Source organism: Anser brachyrhynchus, assembly GCF_964034855.1.
Source record: "Anser brachyrhynchus genome assembly, chromosome: 3".
NCBI classification, from domain to species: Eukaryota; Metazoa; Chordata; class Aves; order Anseriformes; family Anatidae; genus Anser; species Anser brachyrhynchus.
In genome coordinates, this window is record NC_137696.1 from 60808605 (window position 1) to 60835798 (window position 27194).

Consider the following 27194-nt stretch of genomic DNA (forward strand, 5'->3'; position numbering starts at 1 on the left):
GTATGCAGAGAACTAGCTGCAGAACCAGAAGCACAAACAACACCAGAAAATACATTTACCGTGTTTCTTGAAACATATGCTGCTAACTTTTTCTTTAATTTCTCCATTTCCATGGTTTGTGTGGCTTATTTCTGGTTATAGGATTTAAGGATGCATGCCGTAAGATGTGTACTTGCTGACTTTCTGACATTTGGCCATTCCTTGTCGCTTTGCAGCATGTAATAGCTTTTCATTTGTGTGAGATATTTTATTTTTCATGTCTATTCTTATCCATCTTCCTCTTAATTATCGCTGTGGTGGTAGTACGTGGCATAAGAGGTCTTTAAGATCTTATTGTTTATTAATAAACTAGCACAGCTCCTGTAGCACAGGCATACCAACTTGAAAAGAATGTATTAAGGGGAGAATGGGTGCCTCTGTATCTGGCTAAAAACTCTAGACTTGCAAGTCCCTAAATGTCAGCCTTTGAGAGGCTGGCAATACATGCCAGATGAAATATCACTTGTCCTGTTTGTGTTTCTCCTGAAGGATCTGGACCAGGCCACTTGGCTAAAGGGACCTTTGGTCTGATCCACTGCAGCAGTACTTATGTTTAATAACATTCCTCCATAATTAAAAGTAAGCTGCAAGTGACTATCTCAGGGTTGCAGTAGTTCAGAAATACTTGAGCCCTGTCACCTATGACATGTTTGCGCCTCTCTGGCCATGACACTGGAGTCCTAGACCCCATTGCTGCCACTGGCTCTTTGTTGGCTCATCCCTAAGATGCAGGGCAATTCCTGTTGTAGTATCTTTTCCTCTCTGGTTGTCTGTCCTGTACAGCCTCCAGGCTGAGAGCCAAGAGGTGGGTGCATGCAAGGACAGTGTCAAAGCTTAACAGTGACATAAAAGATCTGGGGCCTGCTTTCTAAGATGCTTCTTTATTTATAGCACAAAATACCATGTTCCTTAATTTCATACTTGCACAACTTGCACTTTAATAATTGATTGCAAGGAAACTGAGGAAGATGTCTATAGCTGCTGGGGCTGAAACCTGCTAGATGGAACTACCAGTGATCTCTCATTTCGTGGTTTGAAAAAGGTAGCAGGCAATGTTACATAGTTTTGTTCTGTATGTTCTGTGCTTACTGTGGTTACTTCTGCTGTAGGCATATGATGCTTCTGAAAGAGCAATATGGAAAACAAGTGATTGTTAACCTATTGGGAAGCAGAGGAGGAGAGGAGGTGCTTAACAGAGCTTTCAAGGTAAAAGCAATGATTTTTTTTTCTTTTTTTTTTTGTTAAACTGCTGACTTCTTGAGCTTCCATGTTCTGTTCCCTTTCTGGACAAGTACATGATGAATACTACATCTGAAGAAATTGTGTTGTCTCTTTATTAGATATTAGATACAGGAGAATGATGCGTTATAGTCTCAGGGGCTTGATTTCCAGCACTGTCTTCTTGCTTATTTCCTCATATCTTTATACACACTCTCTTCAACCAGGCTATTTTTAAAGAAAAAAAAAAGCCCTATATATCCTAAGAAGTAGTGCATGTTTGGAAAAATGAATTGTGGTCAGCTTTGTCATAGTATGTAGTCACCAATGCAGTGACCTGTAGTCAGGTGCCTCATGAGATTGTCAGAACTGGCATTGGGACGGGTTGCCCAGGGAGGTGGTGGCGTCACCGTCCCTGGGCGTGTTCAAGGAAAGGCTGGACCTGGTGCTTAGGGACATGGTTTAGTGGCTGACATTGGTGGTAGGGGGATGGTTGGAGCAGATGATCTTGGAGGTCTTTTCCAACCTTAATGATTCTGTGATTCTATGAACTGCTTTGGGACCAGTCCCTGACCCTGGCTTACTAAGAGGAAGCTCTGATTGTAATGGCAAACAGCTATCCAGTACTGGTTGTGATGGGAATTAACTGCCGCAGGACCAGATCACAGCCTGGTGTATATTGAGAGAGGTTTTCCTTCCCCCTAAATGTCCCTAGGCACAACTAATAACTGAAAGCATCTGGGTTGTCTTTTCAGGATGTCAAGCATTGTAGAATTAAAGCTGCACTGAATTTTAGTGCAGGATGGCCAGATTTTTAAAACTAATGTGTGCTTGAAGCTAGGGATTGTCACTCAGTAGGATTTGTGCAAGTGCACAGCTGCCTGCATCTGCCTGGAGGCTGATGGCGGTCTGCCTCCTAAGTGCCTAATTGCTTTAGAAGTCAGACCTACATACTTTGGAGTATATCTTACAAAGAATAATATGAAGAATGTTTTACGTACACACCTGTAGTAAGTGTTACATGTATTTATCATTGGTAAAGACTGATAAAACAGTTCTGAGTTCAAATGTTTACTCTGTGAAATTAAGCAAAATGAAAATTCGTGTGAAATAATAGTTACTGTTTGTTTTACCTCTCTATTGGAATAATGTGCTTGAGGCAAGGAGCATTTTAATGGCAGTTTTTCTGTGTGACCATTTCTTCCCCCTCCAAAAGAGCGGGTAGGAATCACCAGCTTCGCCAGTGGAAAATGACACAATCAAGGTGTCCCCCTGTATGGAATATGGCCACAGACAGTGACTGAAGTAAGCGAGCCAGTGAGGAAGGTACAGAAATGAAGTCAGGTCCTAGCTTCTGACTGCAGCTTTTTACTGAATTTTTGCTTGACACAGCTAAGCCTCTATAGCCTATTGGTTTTGTTCTCTTTAAAATAGTTTTTATAGTTCATTTTGGAAAAACATTGGAATTTAGTGGTAAGAGATGATAAGTAAGAAGTTGAAATAACTATAAGGATACAAACCTGACATTTCTTGTAAATTTAATACCAATATTTTATCAAGTATTTTAGTTCTTGAAAACAGTGTTCTGGTCAGTATCATACAACCTGAAATTAAGTCAGAAATAGGACATTTCTGGAGTAAACACCTTGCATTCATTCATTTCCTTTAAATAAAGATCTGGTTTAACTAAATTGTTAAACTTTATCCCTGTTTTAAAAAAAGAAGGTACTTTCTTGGATGAAAGGGGTTGGATTGACAGCATTGGAAAGTGAAGATTTGTACCAACTGAATCCAACCGACTCTTAGTTTTGTCTTTACCTTTGTGATTTAATAAATGAATGATTAGAAAGAATATGTAGTTTTTAGTTTGATTTTAAAGGGCTCAGATTAAAAATAAAGAAATTATAGGGAAATGACCAGGAATTAAAACTTTTCTTTCCTGTCATTAGTTTATTTCGTTGTTTCTCCATCTTCCCTTGGGTGCTTGTACTCTTCTCCCAATGGTTGCTGCAATCTTAACATGTCTTATCTGAGTTGCTTCAAAATATCAAAATACTCTTGTAATTACTGACACTGCTACTGGGTTCCCATGATCAGAATGCCTGCACTACCATTAGGTTATGCGACAGAAGCAAACAAAAAATTGGAAATCACCAGCTTAACTTCAGCTGTTACACAAATCAGCTGTTACCAGGCCAGAAATCGATAGTGTTCCCAGTAATGCTCTTCTTCTCACAAACATCACCCATAACAGATGTAATTATGTTTACAGTAAAAGCACTGCTGTAGTGTACACCATGATTTACACTGAGGCAGTGGGTAAACGCCATTGTCAAGTGCATCGCCAGTGGCTCTAACAGCAAGTTGACAGAAATGAAACAGATACCAAGTGTTTTGACTTTTGTAATAGTGTAATGAAATATATTTTACATTTTCCTCTCCAGACATCACACAGCACCTTTAGATTTGTTTCTGGAAGGAAGGTTGAAGGGCTAAGTTGATACAATTATACCAGTGTAACTGCTGCACCTACACTCTTAACATAATATCAGAGGGGTTTTTGTTCAGTTTGTATCACAGTCTAAGTGGAAAAAGCATTGGTCTCTTGAGATGAGAATGTGCAGATGGGAAGGGCATAGACAAAGGTTTATATAGTTAGAGTTAATATAGCAATTCTCTCTGGCTTAGCCATGAGGAGCAGGATGTGTTATTGTCGTATCTATTACAGATACATTAATGAGATTTGTGGTGATTACGGAAATGCATGTGAGGTCATGGAAATAGGAGGTGAAATAATGAGGCTATTTGTGTCTCTTCTTTCACTTTTGTGGTTTACCACAAAATTTTATAATATGTTTCCTGGGACATCATTTCTCTCTTATTTCCTCCCCAGCTACACTCCACCTAAATTTAGGGCCACATATTCTTATGTCTTGGCACTTAAGGAATGGTTACAAAATAAACCTGTGCACGGTTATGTTCACGTACCTTAAGAAGCTCTGGACATCCTTCCTATCAGGGCCCTTGTCCTGAGTTGGCCCAGAGCACCACTATTTTTGTACAGAGGTAGTAGGCCACTGCTGCAGGGCTGCCACTAGCCAAGGCACAGACAGCAGCAGTTCTGAGGTAAACTTTGCAGCTACAGTTCGAGTTCCCTTGCAGGAAAATTGGGGTCTAACAAACCAGTTTACTTTTGGAAAGGAAACAAATAGGGAACTTTCACTGCTGTTTCCATGTCTGGTATTTCAAACTTGCGAACTTGTCAAAATTAAAACTGTGGTAAACTGTCTGAGTTTACTAACAGTGAAAAGCATGCTGGCATCAATCCTTATGCTGTGGCTTGAGCAGGATTTGTTCTTCTTCTTTCAATTTTTAAACAGAAACTGCTATGGGCCTCTTCCCATGCAGCAGACACTCCCATGATAAACTTTGACTACCACCAATTTGCAAAAGGTGGGAAAACCGAAAAGCTGGAAAATTTACTGAGGCCTCAACTGAAGTTACACTGGGAAGACTTTGGCATCTTCGCAAAGGGCGAGAATGTAAGTCCACGGTGAGTGTACCATGCCTCTGTGTCTAAGCATAGCCGGGCATCACCCCTCCTGGCCTTCCCTGGTTCATCACTGTGTTTGGACCAGGAACATAAATGACCGTCCTGAAATATAATCTTTAGATGAAGTGTCGTCTTGGTGCTAGATAGATTATTTAGCTGAACTGCATCTGCATTGTTTAGAAATTGGAAAATTGCCAGTACATGGATTCGCTGACACTGTGTTGCAGACGTAGTCAAGATACGTAATGGAATACGCTATGCACAATGTGCTTGCACTGTGAAATTGTGGGTGGGTATATTCAGGCTGAACACTTGATGATCTTGTTCAATCAACATGTTATTTTTATTGTTATTTTTAAAATATACCTTTATACCTTGTTATTTTTAAAATATACCTTTTCTTTTCCTCCCTATTCCTTTGTTTGGTTACCGAAGTCTGCAGACAGGTACTTTTCGAATGAATTGTTTGGACTGCCTGGATCGTACTAATAGCGTACAGTCCTTCGTTGCACTGGAGGTGAGTTTGTCAGAGGACCTTTCATGGATGCCCATGCTCTGTAGGTTGCCTGTTCCACAGGAAAGACAAGAAAGGGGGCATAAGCCTCAGTGATACCAGTCTTTGTTGCCAGCTCTGTGTTACAGAATCACGTTGGCTGGAATACTTAAACTGAGAATAAAAAACAAAAACATATTTGAAAACGTTGTTTTTTGCTGTTGTTGTTTTTCTGCACCAAATCCAGATCCTGCTTACTCAACTAGAGAGCCTTGGATTGAACTCTAAATCTATAGTTGAGCGTTTTGTGGAATCGTACAAAGCAATGTGGACTCTCAACGGTCATAATCTGAGCAGAGTGTTTACTGGCAGCCGTGCCCTTGAGGGAAAGCACAAGGTAAAGAAAAATGGCAAAACTTCTGTTTCCTCAGAAGTGACTGTAAAGAAAAGTGTCTGATTTACTCTACATTGTCACTTGTGCTGTTGATTTTGGTCTGATGTAGGTTGGGAAACTCAAGGATGGAGCCCGGTCTGTGTCTCGTACCATTCAGTCAAATTTTTTTGATGCAGTAAAGCAGGAAGCCATCAAGCTGCTACTCATGGGTGACTTCTTCAGTGAGGAATATGCAGACAAAGGCAAAATGCTTATGGACCAGACTGCACTGCTGGGTAAGGCCTGTGTAAACCCTCCAGTTTTCTTTTGTCTGTTTTTGACTGTCACATATAAGCAATTGCATCCTTTTGAAAATAAAATAAAATAAATAAACTACTTTAAGGACTTCTGACCAGGCTAGAGAGCCATGACAGTGCCAGCTTTGAAGATGTGATGTGAGACTCAGATACTCTCCACCTTTCCCCCCACTCTAAATTTCTTACGGCTTGGATTTAAGTTGTAGGCTGTGGCAAGCTCAGTCTCTGTAGGCTAAACTGATAAGACTAAGGGAGGAAAAATAATTTGTTAGATCATTGCTGGAAGAAGTGCTGGAAAACACGCTGAAAGTGAGTGACCCATCTTTTATAGATAAAACTGCTTTGATAGGGTTTGATAGGGTGCCTGGTTTCCTGAAGAGGAATTGATGGCATCGGCTCCAATTATCTTAGAGATATTGCCTTTGCCACTGGAGTCAGTCTTTAGCTTTTGCGTTGTTGCCGCTAGGGTAATGTCATTACTTCACAGTGACTTACATGTCACTGCTGGCTGTATCCTTTCGTTCCTTTTACCGCACATTTTTGTTTTACATGCCCTTTTTCTCTGTCCCCTCTTCCATCAGTAACTCCGAGTATTTTGAAGGCCATGTCAGAGCGTCAGTTTGAATTCACAAGCTTCAAGCGTGTTCGTGTTGCCATGGGGACCTGGAACGTGAACGGAGGGAAGCAGTTTCGAAGCAACATCCTCGGTACCAGCGAGCTGACAGACTGGCTGCTGGATTCTCCTAAGCTCTCTGGAGTTTCTGAATTTCAGGGTAAGACTTCAGAGTCAAAATGCGCAAGAAATACTTGCATTTCTACGGACAGCTAGTTGGGACACCAAATTTGACCAGCTGGTGCTTTCAAAGTCAAGACATCATCTTGGATGGCATTTTCTGTCAACCCTAAGGGATGTATTCAGCTCCATTTAGACTTGTCCAGCCTCCTCTCAGCAATGGAGTGGTATGTGGAGGGTTGCTTACAGTCAGGACAATTTGTGGGTCTATACCAGGTGATCCTGTTTTGAACCTGCAGCAGGTCAGAATTTAGAGATCTCTTTCATGCCATGATGGGGTGTATCTGCTTATTCTGTATCCCGTGGTCTCTGTTATTCCTCAATTTCTCCATCCTTGATTCTTCGTTTTGAGTGGGAGCTATGTACTTAAGTGCTCTCAGAGTATCTCCTTGGTCTTTATCTGAAGCTAAGAACGCAGAGCTAGGGTATGACAGCACAAATGGTTGCATTCATGGTAATGTCCGTGCAGTTCATGCATAAATAGTTAAGTATTTAAAAACAGATGCTCATAATCACTAATGGAAAGTAGTTAATGTGACAGTGTTACATTAAGCCAATGTTAAGCCAATAAAGAAGGCTAGCTGGCATCTGCTAGTTTGACACTCGTATGTATAAAGAGTAGTTGTATACTATACTTCTCTTTCTGTTCTTATTTTCTGAGTCAGGTCTGACTTAAGTTCCTATGGTTTTCTACAATTCAGGTCTTCATGTTGAATTAAGGTACTGTTATCTTAGGCGTATGACTGTTTAAACAAAAGACAAAATCTAAAACAAACAAAACATCCCACAACCCATCAGGCAATGGACAGATCTGATGGGTCAACAGATGTGCTTCATACTATTATATGAGAGCATTTCATCTTTGGTGTTTTACGTGGCAATATCCAAATGTTTGGGCCAGGGAAGGCAGAGACTGTGCTCTAGAGTGACCTAACCTAAGAAGATAAGGAGAAACTTTGAAGGCTTCCTTAAAGTCACAGATAAATTTACTAAATACATTGAGAAGGAAGGGACACACTGGGGTATGGGCAGTAAGTTCAGTTACTTAGGAATCAGTGTTAAAAAAGAAAAGGAAAAGGATAAGCAAGTTGGGTGAAAAGTGGGTGAAAAATGGTGGGTGGTGAGATGTTGGGCCTTTGGTATGTGTGGGGTGAGGGAGAAAGAACAGTGAATATTTTCTCATCTTAACACTGCTACAATATAATGTTCTGTTCTGAACCGCTTCCTGCAAGAGAGATGGAGACCAACTGGTGGGAGAAAGGCAGGAAAAAAAAATCAGAGGAACTGCAGGGGTTGTTTGTGAGATTAGATTAAAGGAGCAATGAATATGTATAAGCTTGGCAGGGAATACACAAGATAGAACTACAGGAATGATCTCTGGCAGAAATTAGAAAACAAGTCGTTAGAAGAAACAACAAAATAGTAACTCTTGTGTGACTTTTCCCCCTTCTCAACAGATGATGAGAGCAGTCCTCCTGACATATTTGCAGTGGGATTTGAAGAGATGGTTGAATTAAGTGCAGGGAATATTGTAAATGCCAGGTAGGTTAAAAACAAAAAACAACCCTATTCTTCAAAAGAACCATCCAACAAAAGCCTCCAGAATTGCGTTTTGTCTGGTCAGGTATACAGAATGCTTCCTTCCAAGTCTGTAGCATGTTATCATAGCTAGAAATATGTTTAACAAATGGCGCTGGGACTGTGCTGGAAGTGCTATTTCAGCCTCCATACAGTAGGACACACTGGTTTTTAAGTCTTTTAAATCTTTGCGTTGGCAGAGAAGGATTCTGATGTTTGACATTGTTTTAACACTTGCCCTTAAACCCCTGTCTAGTGTTGGAAAAATGTGCTTGGTGTCTCTAAACATAATTGACATTCATGTGGGAATTCTAAAAAGGAACAAAATGTCCCTGTGGCTAGTCATATTTGTGAAAATTATTGCTCAAGGAGTTAAAGGCAAAGTCTGAGCTTAGCATGTCAGCGTATACAGTAGGTTGTGATCCATGAGAGTCCCTTCAATTCTGAAGGAGGAGTTGGGGTAGATCCTGAAAATGGTATTTCCCACGCTGATTCATTAGGCTGACCAGTTGTCTTTTTTAGGCATGACTATTTACAGTAGTGTTTAGCAGGACAACTGAGCTGTCAGTGTACCTGCATGTATCAGTTGACTCTGGAGATGAGAAAAGGCTAGGTCTGAAAAACAGGAGGTAGATGCACAAGGCTTCAGCTGAGAACAGTTGATAGCTAACTCCTTTGAGGAGAACCAGTCACCTTCAAGTCAGAGAAGATCCAGAGGTCTCTTTACTGAGCACAAGAAATCTTACAAGTCATGAGATTTGACATGGTTTTTTTGTTTGTTTGTTTGTTTTTTTAATAATTACTACAGTCAGCTTACAGCATGGATCATTCCTTAACATAGCTGACAAAATTCCGTCTCATGTCCAGAAGTGGGATAGCTGTATTTCTGCCTGTGCCTTGGCTCACTGACCCTGCTTGTCTGGGCTGGCTCACAAGCTGTCTCTGACATGCATCCTGCAGCACTTCCACTTCTGGATGCAGCATGTGTAGAGCCTAATGGGTTGTCTGTAAACCTGAAGCACAGTTAATCTGCTCATTTCATTGACTGTATGTGGTTTCTTTTGATTCCATTAAATGATTTTTTGTTTGTTCCAGTACAACGAATAGAAAGATGTGGGGAGAACAGCTTCAAAAAGCAATTTCCAGGACTCATCGTTACATTCAGCTGACATCAGCACAACTTGTTGGTGTTTGTCTTTTCATCTTTGTACGGCCCTTTCATGTCCCCTTCATCAGGTAATAAAAATAATTAATGAAGTTTGCATCTTCAGTAATGTCTGCTATTGGAGTTTGGCCTAAGAGGGCAGGAGTGATTTTTCAGCTTGACAGGAATTGTACAGATCCGAATTCCAGTGTGGGAGAGACTTGTTTCCAGGTAGCGTGTTTGGTCGGGCACGCTCTAGGTGTGCACTTAGGGTTTACTGTCTTCTTTGGAAAAAGAATGACCTGACCCAGTAAGTCCAAGAGTGTTTTGAGCATCAAGTGAAGGCATGTGCCTGTCTCTGCCTGAAGAGCAAGGTTTTACTTTCTAGCCCTCTCCTTATTGTTTCTGTGCAGAAAGAGGTCTGCTTCCAGACTTGAAAAGAATGATGGAAAAGGTGGAAAGAGAGGGTGAAGGGAGAGAGCTAATTTTGCCCACTGACATGTTACAGAATTGAGAGCTACAAGAGCCCATTAAGTGTTTGTCTCTACCAGAGTTCACATGAAACAGAACTATGTGCCTAGTTAGGAGGGTGCAGAGATGGTTGTCCTCAGCTTGCTAGAACTGATGTCCCTGGAGCCTGACCAAACTCCTCTTGCCCCTAGAAGATTCTAATTTTTATTAAAGAGGAAAGGTAAAGAGTACCAAGCCACAGGGATTTGTGCATAAAATGTCTTTGCCATGGGCAAGAATTATTCACTAACTGAGAGTTGGTAGGAAATGAGTAATTAGCTAGATCTATCCTAAGGCATCTATCTGTCCTAAAGTCTAGAGTGATCTAAACAGTGCTTTCCATTCCACATTAGAAGCACTGCATTTTGTGATTAAAATTTCAAGAGATGCCCTCTCTTCCCACTGATCTCATATCTACGGAGAAGATCAGTGCAGAGCTTGTGCAACAGCAAGTTCTTGCTGTAGGCTAGGTAGGGTAATGCCATCCTGGTAAACCTAACGGTCTTGCATGGCTGCATTCACAGTAATCTTTCTTCAGTGTGATTTTAAAAATGAATTATTTTGTTGATACAGTCCAGAGGAGGAGTGTTTCTGCCAGTATGTAACCTGGCTCACCAGAAATCTGAATAATCCACTAGGAAGTGCATGGTTTAAATGGAGATCAAAATCAGAAGCAGAATAGCACAGTGGTTCCCCTGCAGCTGTCAAGATGATAGGAATTGGATGTAGCTCTTTGAAACTGAGAGAAAAAGGGAAGAGTTTGATTGTAGCAACTGAGTTTTGTTATTTAATGCTTGTGTGCATGTTACACATTATTACACTCATAATTACATAAATACACTAATACACTCATAATGTACATATTATACATACTACACTCACATATTATTTGAGTGTAATCAAACCTAACCTGTATGGTTCTGTAGCTTTTTCCATGTCCGGAAACGGAAAACAAGAATGATCAGAAGTGCAAACAAAAAGCTTCTGTACTTACAGAGATTGAAGAGGTTCAGACAGAAGTGGGAGAGTGGGAGAGTAGAGAAATAAAATGAGAATGGTAGAAGTTTATACAGCACTGAAAGGACTGAGGAAATACAAGCAGGTGAATGTACAGTGTGTTATCTCAACATAACCTTTGCCATGAATGGAAGTAAGATAAATATCAGTCAGCAGTTGGATAGGCAGGCAGCAGGAAGGAAGACCTCCTCAGAGTGAAAAGACTGAACACCTGCTTCTTTCAGAGCACTTGAAACCCAACTTTTCATAGAAAACCTTCATGGTCCTCTTTTGCCTCCCTGAGGCACCACCCTTCTGGTGGTTTTCTGCAGTCAGGAAAGACGGGAAAATAAAGAGGAAAAAGGGGCAGGAGGGTAGAAAAGACAGGGAAAAGAGATACAGAAGATGGGGGAAAAAGAAAGATGAAAATATGAAGAGAGACATAAAGAGAGCCTGTAACATCTTGAATCATTCAATCATCAGTGCCTGACAGCAATGACTTAGTGTTCTTCCCCCTGACCCTTGCTTAAAGCCAGTAGTACTCTAGTCTAGAGCTACTTGACTTCTATCTGGAAAGTAAAATTTTCTCAATGGGAAGGACATATACACAGTGCTGGGGTTGATTTGCAGCAGTGATCTCATCATTTGCTTATCTGATCAGACAGGCATGGTTTATTCTTCAAGTAGGCTGTCTGTCTGAGAGAAATTATCCTACAAGCAGGTGGCCTGCTTTGCCAAGCAAGTCACCTTTCTTCAGTAAAGAGTCTAAGTGTATGCTAATCATGACAGTGAAGCAGCATGTAATTAGCAACATGGAAGACCTAAGCAATTTGTCATCAAAACAGAACTCATCTTAGGAGTTAGGTATAAACAGTTGTATCCAATAATCACTGATTTTATTGTATCTGATTTAACAAATTATGGGTTATGATCTGTTGCTTTTCAATTGACTGAAAAATCTGGCGCCAGCTGTAAAGTTGGGTTCCAACACATAGTTACACCAGCTGAATTGTTAACTGTCTGAAAATGGATTCCCATGTGGTCAAAACTGTAAAGGGGAATGTAATGGCAAAATTAGTTAATGTCACTAAGATCCTGATGAAGATAAACTTGAAATGTATATCCTGCAGAAGTTCCAACCCACTATTTCAGAAATAATGTTTTGCTGTAATGTTTGGAAGGACAAGAGGGTTGGGTAATATAATTTCAAGAAGTTTTATTTCTAGGCTGTTATATTATACTTCATTTGAAACTTAAGTATGTGAACATTAAGAAACGTCACAGTCCGAAAGTTGTGCCAAACAACAGCGCGCTTTCTGTTCAGGTATCAGTTCATGGAGGGAAGGGACATGGCACTGTAAGCAGGCTCTAACTTTATGTTGTAGTAAAAGTTAATTGAATGTTTGTTCCTGCAGCCATTTACTCTTCTCTCTCTCTCTCCCCCTCTCTTTTTTATACAGGGATGTGGCAATAGACACTGTGAAGACAGGAATGGGAGGAAAGGCTGGAAATAAAGGGGCTGTGAGCATTCGTTTTCAGTTCTATAGTACCAGTTTCTGCTTTATATGCAGTCACTTAACTGCTGGGCAGACTCAGGTGAAGGAGAGGAACGAAGACTATAAAGAAATCACACAGAAACTCAGCTTCCCAATGGTAAGAGAAAGTGTACATATGCTGAAAACATGGGAGGTAAAGGCTGTATCCTTACATTGTGAACGTTGGTCTTATGATGTCTTTGCTGTCTTAGCACCCAACATAGCACTCGCTTTACAAAAGTTGTACACCTTTCAGAAAATACAGGTGCTGCACTGCTTGGAAAGTCCTGGCCTTGGGAGAGTTTTCAAGTTGATCTTTCAGGACAGTGAGGTTTAACTGACAAATCTGTAAGGCCTGATGGATGACATCTAGGTGACTGGTGGTACAGCCAGAGAGCCTGGTATTGGTAGCTCTTGCTGGCACTAGTTAGTGGGGGTTCCTAACAGACCATCCGTGCAGCTCAGTACAGCAGTGCTTCAGCTGCTCCTGCTTGGGTATGGTGTATCAGTTCTTGGTCAGCGAGAGGGGTACATTCTGTTCTCTTCATTTTGTCCTCTGGAATGTGTCACTTTCAAGGAACTTCTGGCATTTCTCAGTGTGGCAAGTAGACACTATTGGTCTGTATGAATCATTTTTCCTGTGAATGCTGTCAAATCGATCATTCTAGTGTTTTATTTCACACTTATCTCCTCAGGCCAGCAATTAACCCATGGGATATGGTAATAGTGTTTCTTTGCCTCCCTTAATGTTGGTTGCTCTAATTTCCACAGTTTTCTTTTCCAGATCCCCTGGGAAAGGTCCTAAACCAGGGAGGGAAAGGACCAGTTTGTGTGTTCTGGATAGTCAGCAGAAAAGGGCATTTAGGTTGCAAAGCATAAAATTTTAACTCCCTGTGGTTTGCAAGGTTTAGAGAGTTGGCACATGCAGCATATTAATTAGTTGTGTTTTGTGTAAGAAACAATACTGACAGTTTGGAAGTCCTGCATAGAATATCTGTTCTATATGATCATAAAGTTGTGCTTATAGTAGTTTTTCCTTGTAATACCTCATTAACTATTTTATGTCCTCTACCCTTGCAGTAGCTAAATGTACCTCGTGTGTATAATACGTATAAAGAGTGCCCTCTAGTGCTATGACAGCTACAGCTCTGAAACGTTTCCTTTATGAATCCCTGGGTTTTAAGAGGTTTATAGATTGAAAGAAAATGACTGAATAGAAAATAGGATGGTAAACTTAGGACTGGAGTGAATTTTTATTGATATTTTATTTTAGTACATTTTCAAAACTATGGCATGTGCACCTAAGATCAAATTTGGAGTTTGTTCTTAATCAAGATCTTTGTTGCTTAATGTGCCTTGGTACATGTAGCAAGCACATTTTGTGTTTTATTTAGAATAAGTAAATATATATATGTGAAATGTGCTAGGAAAACAGATTTTTAATGTATATACATGATAGCTAAACTGTGAATTTAAAACTGAAGTCCCAGTTTAGACATACCTTCAGAAAAGAGGGGGCAGAATCTGTAAACTGAATTGTTTACAAAATTCATCTCAGTGGGATGCAAAAGACAGTGAAGTAACTAGTCCTTTCTGAGATGAATTTTAATAAGTAGAATGTGGTAAGTATGTGTTTCAGTATGTAGTAATCCAGAGAGACCGAGTTGTACGTTTCACTTTAAAAGTTGTTTTCTTGAATGTGATTTAACATTAACCATATTCTGTAACTGTAAACTAGGGACGGAATGTGTTCTCACACGACTATGTCTTCTGGTGTGGCGATTTTAACTATCGCATTGATCTAACATACGAGGAAGTCTTTTATTTTCTCAAACGTCAAGATTGGAAAACACTTCTGGAATTTGATCAACTGCAACAGCAAAAATCCAGTGGAAAAGTAAGGCAGCATGTCTCATTTGCTTATGCTTTAAAGTTACTATCTTTTTGAATACCTTCATGTTGGCTTGTTCTAATTCCATGAGAGAAAGAGAAAGACGCATTTTCAGACATTTGTGTGTAGTACATGAATGTAGTAATTTGTTTAAAAGTCAGAATGTTGCCTGTTCACGAGAAAATTGATAGATCACAATGGCACCTACCTCATCTATAACTTAATCAAAGAGATGGTATTTCTTTTCATAGATTTTTAAAGACTTCCATGAAGGGACTATTAATTTTGGACCAACATATAAATATGACGTTGGCTCAGAGGCTTACGATACAAGTGATAAGTGCAGAACCCCAGCCTGGACTGACCGAGTTCTTTGGTGGAGAAAGAAACTGCCTTTTGAAAAAACAGGTGTGTAGGGTCTTTTTTCCTTCCTTATTTGGAAATTGTTTCAATTTTCATCCAGAAGCCGTGTAAGGAAGGGGGAGTTTGTGAATTCTGGGCTTCTAGAGCTATCTTTAGATGCGTCTCCTAGGCCTAGTCAAATTGCAGTGGCTTTACTAAAGATGTTATTTCAGCTTCATTGGAGTAACTTGCAGAGATAGAGAGCCCTTTATTCTTGAATGTGTGAACAAAGACTTCATAATACAGACTGAAAAGGTGCTAGGAGCTAGCTGAGGAACTGAAAACAACCTAGCTGTGGCAATCTAGAAATTATTGTGTTGCTTTTCAACAGAATTATTACTCCACATAAAGTTCCTATGCTATAAAGGCTAGATTCATAGTTTGTCTTGTCCTCAGTAGTTGTGTAAGCACTTTTCTGAAACTTTTTGTGCCTTGGTAACTCCTAGGAACATTTCTGCTAGTTTCTGGAGTGGGGGGAGATTTCATTAATTAGTTCTTAGAAAGTACTTGGAGATCATTTGTGGCCAGCACAACAGACGTACCATATACAATTTTCATTTGTTATTCAGAAGATACAATAGCAAGGTGAGAAAGTATTTCTTTGTGTGTCCAGGGACAGTTTTCATAACTGTTCTCTCAGTCTGTAGGTACATCTGTGTCCAAGTATTTATAAAGTCTGCACAACTTCATATTAAAAGTGTTATCACTGGAGAAGTAATTTGGTTTGTGCCTGCAGATGTGATTTTTTTTCACAAGTCAGGGAGCTACTGCCTGTAATCGAAGTCATACCATGAGTACTTCTAATTAAGTGTAAAAACTACAAAGCAAAACGGAGAAGACATGTTGGTATGATACCGAGTTATTCACACTTATTTAAGGAAATCAAAATAAAGTAAAACAAGGAGCTTAAACAATTTATAGATGTGTAAGGAGACATAATGAAGTTAAAACATTAAGTGAGCATCCCTCTTGTGCTGGCTGTCCTTATTTTAGGAGAAGGAAAACCCTTCAGCATTTTCAAAGCTTGTTATTTATTTTGCATGGCAAGACCAGACTTTGGGAGGACTTCAGTGAATGGCATGCACGCAGAATGTGGGACCCATCTAGCTGGTCTGCAAGAGCCCACTCTGTGTAGGAGTGGAGGCAGGTTCCTTGCTTTGGAGCTCATAGGCCTCCCACAGCCAGCTCATGTGGGGATATGGCTGTTCGCCCCTCTGCCCAGCCCTGCTAGGGTTTTCTAACCAGTTTGTCACCAGAGTTCTCCTTTCTGCTGGTGGCAAAGCTATTTTGCCTCTCACCTCCAATTCTTTTCCCATTCTTTTTTTTTTTCTTTTTAGCTATAGGCTAGAGGACTGCTTGCTTTCTAAAAGGAAAGTGCAGCCCCAACGTGAGTGATTAGGGAGAAATGCCATATTCCATGTTAACTCATTTTCAGCTCTGCAGGCAAGAAATATAGTTATCCATTAGCCCAAACAGTAACCTAAAACCTTTTATTGTTATTGACAGCAATGTAACACCTCACTGCAGCATAATGTCTGGAGCACTTTCTGTCACCTTAGTGCCTTACAAAGAAAGTATTTTTAGTCTGGATTTGCATGAGGTTGCTTTTTCCTTTTCTCTTCACTCCCTGCGTACTATTCAGGTATGCAGTGTATTTCACAAGTACCGTGTCTGTTTCCATGCTCAGTAAGGGGCCAGGAGGAAAAATACTAATATGACCTTTGGTCAACCCCAATTGTGCAGGTAATTGACTGAGGGACATTCAGATTACCATTTTGCAGGTATCTTAATCTAGTGATCACCTGTCTCTTTTGCACTCCCTGTCCTTTCTGTATTTTGCTTTCTATTTCCTAATTTCTAAATCTTTTGGGATACAAGCTCCTCTTTGAATGGCACACACTGGAACAATTGGGGAAAAAAAAAAAACACCTCCCACTGCTAGGGTATACGAAGTATTTCTTAATAAAATCTCTCTTCACTGTTAGTAAAAACAGCTTTAAGTGGGTTTGAAATTATGTTTTGTGCTGCACAGCTGGAGAGATCAATCTTCTAGACAGTGATCTGAATGCAGAAACTAAAGTCAGGCACACTTGGACCCCTGGAGCCTTGATGTACTATGGGAGAGCGGAGCTACAAGCGTCTGACCACAGGTAAAGTCCTAAGCAAATAATCACAAGTGCCACAAGGCTCGAATGTGTCATACTCAATTTTACCTTCAGAGTGAGGGATGGAGTCTGATTCTAACAGGCACTACATGCTTATTATCTGTTCACTGTCCTGTTTGGATTTTTCTTGTGTTTTTTTTTTTTTTTTTTTTTTTTTACCATGGTGGAGAGTATCTATGGTTCTGTATTTGTTTCTGCTGCACTGTAATCTCAGCAAGGGTTGGATAAGTTGCAGCAACAGGGATAGAAAATTGAGGGCTTTCTGTTGCTTGCTTTTGGAAAGCTCCAATACCAAACCAGGCTGCTTTCATGGACTCCCACTCAGCTTGCTGTGGGAGGAGAGGGTGGTGGGCCAGTGTGGCCTGAAGAGGTGTAAGCCGTGTACATAGGGCCAGGTGTGACCTCTTCATAGTAATAGTGTTAAGCTTCTGGTCTTCCCTTAGAAATGGAGATTGCAGAAGGAGGTGAAAACAAAGACCAGTGCCTCTGGCTGGTCCGTATCTCATTAGCTTCTCTTTAGGGATATGAATGACCTTTCTTTGGTAAGCTTGCTACTGCTTCACTTCTGTGAAACAAATTCTCTAATAAATACACCCTGAAAGTGCCCTTGTGTTCAGAATAATCTTTGTCGCAGCCCTTCTAGCCCTCTGGAAGTACTATGATATTGTTCCTCCCAGCAGCGCTCGGTGACCCACTGTAACTGGTTCTGTGCTCCTCATGGCGCTCTTGCATGCGAGGACTGTTCTGTATTCCTCCAGCAATGAAAGAACATGCCTCTTGCAATCAATTTCTCTGTGTCAAGGCTTTGACATTGCTGTGTTCGGCAAAGCACAGTGGCACTGCCGCACTCATTATATAGGACCCTGAGGATGCAATCTGTGAAACACGGCTCTCGTACGCTGGTTTTCTATTTCAGCAAACTTGACCGCAAAAAGTGCTTTTTAATTACAGTCAGCAGGTTTGTTTTCCCAAGGTTTGTGCTGGAAGAAAAAGGCTTAGCTATATCTTAGCTATATCTTTGTGACATATGGAAATGCATTATGATTCACTGTGTTTGTAGAAATAGCTAACTTTCCTATATGCTTTTTTTTTTTTTATAGTGAATGGTGCAAAGCTGAGCCAGAGGAGGTTCAGACTAGATATAAGGGAAAATTTCTTTACAGTGTGGGTTATCAAACACTGGAACAGGCTTCCTACCGAGGTGGCTGATGCCCCATGCCTGTCAGTACTCAAGAGGCATTTGGATGATGCCCTCAATAACCTGCTTTAACTTCTGGTTAGCCCTGAAGTGGTCAGGCAGTTGGACTCGATCTTTGAAGGTCCCTTCCAACTGCTCTACTCTGCTCTACTCTGCTCTACTACCACATTATACACATAGAGAATTTTGTCCTTAGGTTTTGGAAGACAGACATCTTTATGTGGCCATGTCTAGCAGAAAATAATGTATTGCCATCCTATTCTGTAGGTGCTTTGGGAAACATCTGTTTAAGAATGAGCGAAGTATCCTGGTATTTTTTGTCTAGGGGTTAGCCAGAAGTGCTACACACAATTGTTACTTGAATTTGTCTGTGGTGTGTCCTTACTGTTACACTCAGCTTATGCAGGACTGGTGAATATAATTAATCTACTCAAGGCATGGTTTTCCACTGCAGGAAAAATGAAACAGTCCGTCAGACTCCAAACTTCTGGCTATATTGCCAGCTGCAGTGCTTTCTTGCTGTGAGACCTTAAGTAATTTGTTCTGCCTCTCTTTCTGTGTAGAAGATAAATAATAATCACTTCTTTCTAAGGTATACCAGGCTTAATTAAATATTTGTAATGAACTTTGACATTGTGGAGTTAAAAATGAGTACAGATACATAGAGTTGATATGTTTGTCCTTCACACAACCAAATTCTTGCATGTCCTACTGTTTAACATTGTTTTTAATGTCATATAAGCATTTCCTATTGGGTTATGTTAATTTTAAATAAGCATTTTTCCTTTGTTTCACGTAGGCCTGTGTTAGCTATTGTAGAAGTGGAAGTTCAGGAAGTTAATCAAGCTGCTCGTGAGAGTGTTTTCCAGGAAGTGTCATCTTTCCAGGGACCGCTGGATGCCACAGTAGTGGTAAATCTGCTGTCACCAACACCAGAAGAGAAAAACGATTTTCCTGAGGACTTGCGTACAGAGCTCATGCAAATGTTTGAGGATTATGGCACTATTGTTCTGGTCAGGTAAATCTGGGATCTGAGATGGCATATCATCATCATTCAGAAACACAGACTAGCAATTCCCTTTTTGTCCCGACAGAATTTATGTTGTATTAGGAAGTAGTACGTGGAATTCCTTTACTGCAGGTTGAATTCTTCATTAGAAATTTATATACGCATGTTTTGAGTATCTTTTACCTCTCGTCAGCCTGTTAAAGAAAGGGTCTACCAGCATTCCTGTCTAAATGAAAGAGAACTTTATTCAGTACAGCACCACAAAGCAGAGGCTTTGATGTGAGTCATCACCTTTAGACTCAGGCCTCATTTACGGGCATTGCTTCTGCTGGCCTTGCTTCACTTCCCCTGAGGAGGTCTGCTGTCTTCCAGCACTCTTTCACACTCACTAGGATTTCCTGGCTGGCTCTCATTTCTTCTGAGGGTTGTTTTGCTTGTTTTGGGTTGTTTTTGAAGTGTATGGAGGATGCCTGATCCTTCTGCAGAACACCGCAGAGCAGTTCAATTTAGTCTGGTTGATTCTGTACAGGGCTCCAGCATAGTTATGAGACTTCCATTATTGAGAAACACAGGCAAAACTGGGCAAGATCTGAAAGGTGACCTGGAAAACAAGACCAGAAAGTTATGTTTTATTTAACCCACTTACTGACAGAGAAAAATGATGACCATCAGGTATTATGAAGTACCAAATACAAGCTGAGGGTCCAAAAGCAGCCCTGCAGGAACAGCAGCACCACCTTGCTTGTGAAGGAATGGAGCAAGAAAAGAAGATGCTTTAGTTCCTGTTTTTGTTTTAAATTGCTTGACAGCTTGATGGGATACTTATCCTTGGGGACACTGCATGCTCTCTGAAGTGAGAGAGATGCAGAGACAAGGAAGGTAGTACAGAGGGAGTATGGTTAGCAGACTAGATATCCTATCAATATCTGCTGAGATGTTAGTACTGCTGCTTCAGGGACAGCCTAGTTAAGGGCATGATGCTGGGGTCACACAGGAGAGGATGGGGGAAGAGGAAGGGCTCAGCTGGAATTCACAGGTCACTTGCTCCTCCTTGAAAAATTGTGAGTAAAAACACAATGAAAACCAAATAAAATAGCTGTACTGTGGTTGCATTTAAGGCTTTTTATTCACTTGTGAAGTGAAATGCGCTGCTTTCTCTCCTCTGCCTCTTTTTTTTTTTTTTTTTTTTTAACTAGGATCAGTGGAGGTCAAATGCTGGTGACGTTTGAGGACAGCCAGTCAGCACTTCGTGTTATGGATATAGATGGTGTCAAGGTAAGACCACCTCAAACCTATCATCGTAATTTCCTACCAGATTTCTCAGAAGTGGTTACTTAGAATGAGATAGTTAAGTTTCTAGCTAAATCAAGTGACGTTATTTTGAAGAAGTGTAGTGCTTACAAAGTCCTTAGCTTTCGCAGCTGCTGAGGCTTTTAATGAAATATTTATTTCAGGAGGGCAGGAAGTCACTTTTCTTGGAGCTCCCAAGCAGTGCTTAGGAACTGGCCTGCGATAACGCTGCAGAATACATGGGCTTGGTCATTGTTTTGGCACTTGAAGCAGTTCTCTAGAGGTTATGTGACTTGATACTGTTGCCAAAGCATCCTCCTGATTATTGTTTAGAGATTTTTGTTTCTCTTAAGTGTACGAAATAAACTTCTACCAAGCTGGAACAACGTGATTCATTGCCCTCCACGGTAAACTCAGCACTAGCTGTAAGTGTTTACCTTTTCGGCCCCTGTTCTTCCTTCCCACACACAGACACTACACTTCATCAACCCCCTCATTCATGCTGACTGTGTGTGGGGCTGCATTGTAAACTTAACACTGAAGTAATGGATTCAACCCTTTGTTTTTCTTTCATATTTGGAGTTTCATCTTTGAATTGGGCTCATTTAATTAATTAATTTATAGCACAAAATCAAACACAGTTGTACGTGTACAATGTGTCAAGAGTCTCAGAACCAGAGGCAGGAACTTTCCAAATGAATGTGGCTGCCAAAGCTGCTGTTTTGGATACACTTTACCCCAAAATGTCATGAAGCAACTCACATAAGCAGCTGCAATCTTAATCTGTTCAATAATATACTTTACATATACACAAACCATCATATTTGGGATTTCTGAGGAGAGACTCTCATTACAGATTGCAGCAGGTAGCAAGTTTCTACCTGTTTTAAAGTTACTGACTCAAAAATGGAACCCTCCCACACCATTATTACTATCACAGTATCATTTTGATGATAGCTGATGTTTCACCTATTTCTCAAGTAATTCCCAAATGCAGCAGCACAGCTTTTGAGCTGTGAAGCTAATTTTCTTTCAAGAGTATTGTTACAGTCTGAAAACTTGGTTATTAGGGTAGGAAGTGTGCTTCCTTTTCGTTTATCTTCTGAGATGAAGCTTTAGTTATATCAGTTTCTGTCAGCACTTGCTTATTTTGTTCAGGTGTACTTATTGTGTGAAATCGCTTGGCAAAGGGGAAACAATTTTGTTTGTTTTAGGTCAGAGGCAGAACAGTGAAGATCCGACCCAAGACCAAGGACTGGCTAAAGGGACTTCAGGAGGAAATCGCTCGAAAACGGGACAGCATTGTCCCCATGTCCCCCACAGCAAACTCCTGTCTTCTGGAGGAAAATTTTGACTTCTCAAGTTTGGACTATGACTCAGAAGGTGAGAAGCAGGTTTCTAAGCTAAGCTGGGAGAAATTGCTTCGCTGACTTTGATTGCACAGAGCAGGTACAGTATGAGTGCAATCAGTATCTTCGTTTGCAATAAAACCACACTTCTTAAAAAGAAGATTGTAACTAAAGCCGTGCCTTAGCACTGTGCCCGGGCGGAGAACTATTGCTAGGATTATCCTAACAATTTAGTGTTGTAAACTGTGTCAGCAAATCCTACGTGTGGTACAGTTGTCTGTGTAGAAACAAAATGTAGTGAAGTGCAGGTTACAAAAAGAGCTTGCCCAACCTGTATATTAAATTAATTCATTGATAATAAGGAGAGACGGAGAATGTATTTGCTCATTAAATCTGTGTATTTTATGTTTTAATTCAGGTGATATAGTGGAGGATGAAGATGATTATTTAGATGATGCTTTGTGTCAACAGTTAGAAGCAGACTCAGCAGAAGATTTGCCTGATGGCTCTGGACACTTTGCATCCGCAGCTTTTTCAAACAAATCTGGACAAAACCCACAGCTGTACAAAGGTAAATTATGTACATTCCTTTAAGTAAGACCTGAATGTTTGTTGCTTGTTCTCCTCTTGTCTGTATTCCCCTGTTCATTTATATTTTGATTGTAGGTCCTTCAAAGATAATGATCATCTTTTTGATACATATCTGTACAGTGCTCAACCCCTGTCAAGTTTGTGACTGTAACTGAGGCCCTCAGGCAACAAGAACAATACAAATAATAAAGTTTAGATTCTCCTTCTCTTCATCCCAGGGCAAAGTAGTAATGCTTAGAAATGCTGGTTTCCATTTAAAGTCATGAGAAATTAAGTCTTTTTATCCATTTGGTGCTGTTGTACAGCACCAGGGCATAAAATACAAAATCATCTGTACTTTATTTTCTCATTGGTGAGGGACAGAGCAAAATCAAACGAAAGGATTGCTGTTGATTTGGTGATGGGCTTTGCCTGTATACGTAAAGGGTATTGCTTACCCTTTAAGCAATAGTTGTGGCAGTGCAGTCTGGAGTAAGCTGGACTGTCCAGGAAGTTTTGTTCAAACTGACTTCAAAAGAAGCCTAAAATTACTCCTATACTTCTATTTTATTTCTGAAGAAGTCAAGGTTCACACTGCAGGTATATTCATTCTTTTAGTGCTTTGCAAATGTGTTGCCCTTTTTGTCTGGTCACCTGGCTTGTTTGCATATTACTACGAAATTACTTGGTAAAGAGAAGTTAATGCTGTGAAGAGAATACTGATATAAACTGCAGCAGGAACTAGCCACAGCAGCCGTTTTATTACATTGGGGTGCGATCAGGACATGCTTTACTGGCCAAGCGTAGACAGGACGGATCACACATTAAACACTTCCCCAGTGATTCAGGAGCTGTCTTTCTGCACTCTCACAGAAGTGAGTTTTATGGCATAAAAGTGCAAACTTTAATACCTTCTAAGGGTGAGTCAGAAGTAGAGTTCATAAAGATTAAATAAAACTGCTAAGTTTACACAGACAGATGTTCCAAGCCATCGCAGTGATGTACAGCTTTCCTGCCCACCTGAAGTCACATGCCGCGTGCAACGTGGGAACAGACCCAGAAACGTAGCCCCGAGCGAAGCAGCGATCTGTCATTATTAAATGCAGTGAAAACAATCACTTTGTGTTATAGGATGAGTTGCCCTCCGAGCACCTCTGGCCTGCTCTGTGAGGATTCATTATGCCACAGAGAATTGCAGTGATTCTTTTCACCCACGCTAACTCTTCTCCAGCAAAGATATCAAAAAGTAAATAGAGGCTGTAAAGTATAGTTTGAAGGAGGTGAAGGTTGGTGTCACGATCTCACACAAGTCAAAATATGATACATTCAATCCATCTTGAAAGTCTCTGCAATTTCAGATGCCTCCATAAAGCTTCCAATTCTACCTGAGTGTCTTGTAATCAAAGGTATGGTGATTGTAGAGCTGGTGTTAGACACGGACGGAAACCGAGGACAGGAGCACGGTGGTGTGCGTGTGTGTGTGTTTCAGAGGTCAGAGAATAGCCTCACAAAACTGATGTTCCTGGGAGCCACTGCCAAAAACCAGCAGTCTTTTAAGGGGGGAGGGATTGAGTGGCGATGGCTGACTTTTTTGTGTTTTGCTCAGTGTTACTGCCAGAATTTCAAGCTGTGCCTTTAGGTGTCTGCATGACTCCTTGGATCGTACTGATGAGACCATAGCTGTTGCTTAGAAGTACAGAAAACGCAGAGGGAAGAGGGGGGTAGGTTGGGCAGATCACAGGCTGCGTCTCTGCGGCTGCCATCCGGTGCTGAGTGGGAGCAGGAAATTGTGAGGCAGCTCAGCATTCCCTGCAGAGCATGGCTTTTTGAAAAACGGGAATTTTTGTACAAATGCCTAAAGCATGAGGGACTGCTGCTTCTCAATTCCTTCCCCATCCTCTCCGAACCACAGGGACAAAACTAAACCCAGTGGATTTATGGCCCTAGAGAACGTATCCGCATGGCTGGGCAGGGAAGGGAGGTGAGAGAACCGAGCTGAAAGACCTCAGCGCAGCCGACTGGGAGAATAAGCAATCCCTGCTCCTCTCCTCTCCAGCTGTCAGAGAGGCTCAGGTGGGATGAAAGGGCAATAGCCTAGTCATTTAAGGTGCAATCAAGGGCTGTCACATTGAGGCAGGTGTTCCTGTTACGAAACATTGCTGGAAAGCAGAGATGTGATGAGTGAGCGATTCTGACAGGTTTTTCTCTGGCATGAAAACAGTTCTGAGCAAGGAAAGCTGCCCAATCTTCAGAGGGAATTTCAGTCTTCAGGAAGGATGACGAGCCTTCTCGTGGCTGCACGTCACAGTTTGAATGATGCCAGTTGCTGAAGTCTGCCTCTGAAAAGCTGGCAGTGTAACGAGGTGACCAGTAACCCTGAAATCAAAGGCGGGCAGTCTTCTTGTCAGTGGCAATGCCGATAAATGCTGGAGAAGGAGAAAGAGAAATAAATGTTTGACAAAAGGGTAGATGTTTCTTGGAGTGGGAGACATTCAGGGGAACAAAACAGTACGAAAGGAGCCACCCAGATTTGGTGCATTTCCTCCAGTGAGTATCTGACACAGACCCTTTCTATAATTTCCCTAGATGATACAGCCCTGGCTGACCTGAAGCAGGAGCTGGAGCGAAGTGGGGAGCGCCACCACCGCTCTCCAAGCAGGTCCCTGTCCGTTCCTAACCGGCCTCGGCCGCTTCAGCCACCACAGAGGCCTCCTCCTCCTGGTGAGTTTCACTTTCTTAACTGGGTGTTTTCCCCAACTCAGCAGTTATTTACGTGCCATTGCTGGGTGACAAAGAAAGTAAAACTGTTCTGAAACGTCAGGCTGTGGATACACTCGCTTCCCAGTCTCAGTCTGACTATGGCTGCAGCTAGCAATGGGGGAAAGTCTGTCCTTAGGATGACAGATGCCCCACAGAGAAAGGCCCCGTGCTTTAGTGAGGATGGAGTGACCTTACTAACTCATCACTCAATAAAAATAGTTCCAGTATTTATTCCTGATGACTTAAAAAGTTATGTTTTCTTACAGTTTTTTGTTTGTTTCTGACTTAATTGTAGTCTTCTTTTAAAAAGCTTTGACAAAACTTCTTGTTCTGCACAGTATCTGTCCTTTTCTGCCTGGCAAGCAATTCTTGCTTGTTGTTGTGTTCAGTGCGGCACAAGGAGAATGGAGCTGTTTACCAAAACTCTACTCACCTGAGGGGCCATCAGTGCTGTATAGCTCCTGTTTTTATGGATGCTTCTGGATGAGTGATGATTGCTAGATCAGCATAATCACGTCGGCCTTCTGCGTAACACAAGCTATGCACTGCTTTTTTTTCATCCCCAAAGCCTCTCTTCTTTACATATTTTCCAGTCTTAATTTAAAAGTTCTGTCAGACTCGCTGGTATCAGTACTTCTGTGCCTGGAAGGCAGTGTTAACGCTCAGCTGAGGTAACCGAATTGTTAAACGAAAGCAAGGCTAACTAGGAAATTGCCTCCTGAAACAGTTCAAGCTATCATCATTTTATTTTTTCACCTGACACTAAACCAGTAACAGTTTCAGCTCATGACTCCTCCTAGATCAAAGTGTTTTTGCTCTTGGCACCAGGACAGAGGGACTCAAGGTCCCTGGTATCCCTCAGGAAGGTCTTGCCTAAACGTGCCCGTTGCCTGGAGGAGCAGGAGGGTGGCAGCATCTCCTTCATTTCCCAAAAACCCTTTCAAAGAGCATGGGGTTTGCACCATAGCAGGTACAACGTTGTGCCAGCTGTTGAATCTAACAGGCCGGTTTTGTTCCTCTTTCAGCTGGAACGTCAGGCAAAAAGTCCTCCTCGGATGGTTCCCTCTCCTCAGGAAACCACTCCACCTGCTCCATCTTGGCAACGGCGAAGCTGCTACCTGGAGCCCCTCAGCAGCCGGTGAGCCCTGCCCCTGCGGCCACGTGGCATCATCCCGCTCCCCCCCATCCACGCAGACACTGAGCATCACGTACATGATCCACCTGTCATACAGGGAAGGAAGTCGATCGCTTGCCTGAGCTAGAAAGGCCAAGATGAATGCGTTGTGCTGTCAGACCAGACTGCAGGACCTGCTGCACCCCAGAAAAAAAATGTATTAAATTGTAAAAAATTAAAAAGGCCAAAGAAAGGGAGAGAGAACAGTGCACAACCAGGGCACTCTTGGTTTATCTCACATGTTGCTTTCTAACAGATGCTAACTTGAATTTTGAGCCCTGTGCTTTAATTCTTTTCTTACCTCTTTTGGATGGGCTACACTAGTGTCTAGCATACAGGAAAAGTTCACCATTGCCAGCAAGGCTGCCAGCCCTCTCAGCAGGGAAACCAGGACCTGAATGTGGAAACACCTCCCCCCTCCTCTCTTCTTAGATGGAAACCCTAACACACTGAACAAGGGATGGCTGAGGGACCAGATATGGTCATAAGCCATCCACGCGTCTCCCCAGCAGATAACCAAGACCTAATACCTGCCAAAAGACTCCCCACCGTTTCCATAGAGTTCATAGATTGTTAAATAGCCACTGGCAAAACCAGAACTTTACAGGTGTGTGAGCTTAGCCGTAAGATTACAGGTGTACCAGAAAGAACAGTTCTCTCCGGATTACTCATTCTTGTATTTTTTTAAAGCCTAAAGTCCGGACTGGGATAAGCAAACCTTACAATGTCAAGCAGATCAAAACCACCACAGCTGAGGAAGCAGAAGAAGCTATTAGATGTCTTATGGAAGCTAAAGGTGAGCACAGCTTCGTAACGGACTTCCAAAAATCTTTAAAT

At 41.5% G+C, this 27194-nt stretch overlaps 2 protein-coding genes across 7 annotated transcripts in view; one reads left to right on the forward strand and one right to left on the reverse strand.

Moving 5' to 3' along the window:
* Window positions 1-27194, forward strand: part of SYNJ2 (synaptojanin 2) — a 63969-nt gene that overhangs the window by 31283 nt on the left and 5492 nt on the right. For 2 of the 3 annotated variants that reach the window (XM_080587025.1, XM_080587024.1), the window contains exons 6-24: window positions 1149-1245; window positions 4638-4810; window positions 5246-5327; window positions 5551-5700; window positions 5807-5972; window positions 6575-6766; window positions 8244-8328; window positions 9460-9600; window positions 12475-12667; window positions 14288-14446; window positions 14692-14848; window positions 16875-16992; window positions 19005-19223; window positions 20411-20489; window positions 21719-21887; window positions 22272-22424; window positions 25010-25144; window positions 26209-26321; window positions 27048-27154. In XM_080587025.1, coding sequence (XP_080443151.1) covers window positions 1149-1245; window positions 4638-4810; window positions 5246-5327; window positions 5551-5700; window positions 5807-5972; window positions 6575-6766; window positions 8244-8328; window positions 9460-9600; window positions 12475-12667; window positions 14288-14446; window positions 14692-14848; window positions 16875-16992; window positions 19005-19223; window positions 20411-20489; window positions 21719-21887; window positions 22272-22424; window positions 25010-25144; window positions 26209-26321; window positions 27048-27154 — 2688 coding nt within the window. The remainder of the gene's footprint in view (window positions 1-1148; window positions 1246-4637; window positions 4811-5245; window positions 5328-5550; window positions 5701-5806; window positions 5973-6574; window positions 6767-8243; window positions 8329-9459; window positions 9601-12474; window positions 12668-14287; window positions 14447-14691; window positions 14849-16874; window positions 16993-19004; window positions 19224-20410; window positions 20490-21718; window positions 21888-22271; window positions 22425-25009; window positions 25145-26208; window positions 26322-27047; window positions 27155-27194) is intronic. The other variant, XM_080587023.1, reaches the window with a different exon arrangement.
* Window positions 22233-27194, reverse strand: part of SERAC1 (serine active site containing 1) — a 39828-nt gene continuing 34866 nt past the window's right edge. For 2 of the 4 annotated variants that reach the window (XR_013949239.1, XR_013949241.1), the window contains 2 exons: window positions 25617-25825; window positions 22233-24849 (listed from right to left, as the gene is read on the reverse strand). The gene's annotated coding sequence lies outside the window, so the exon portion shown is untranslated. The remainder of the gene's footprint in view (window positions 24850-25616; window positions 25826-27194) is intronic. The other 2 variants (XR_013949240.1, XM_080587032.1) reach the window with 1 other exon arrangement.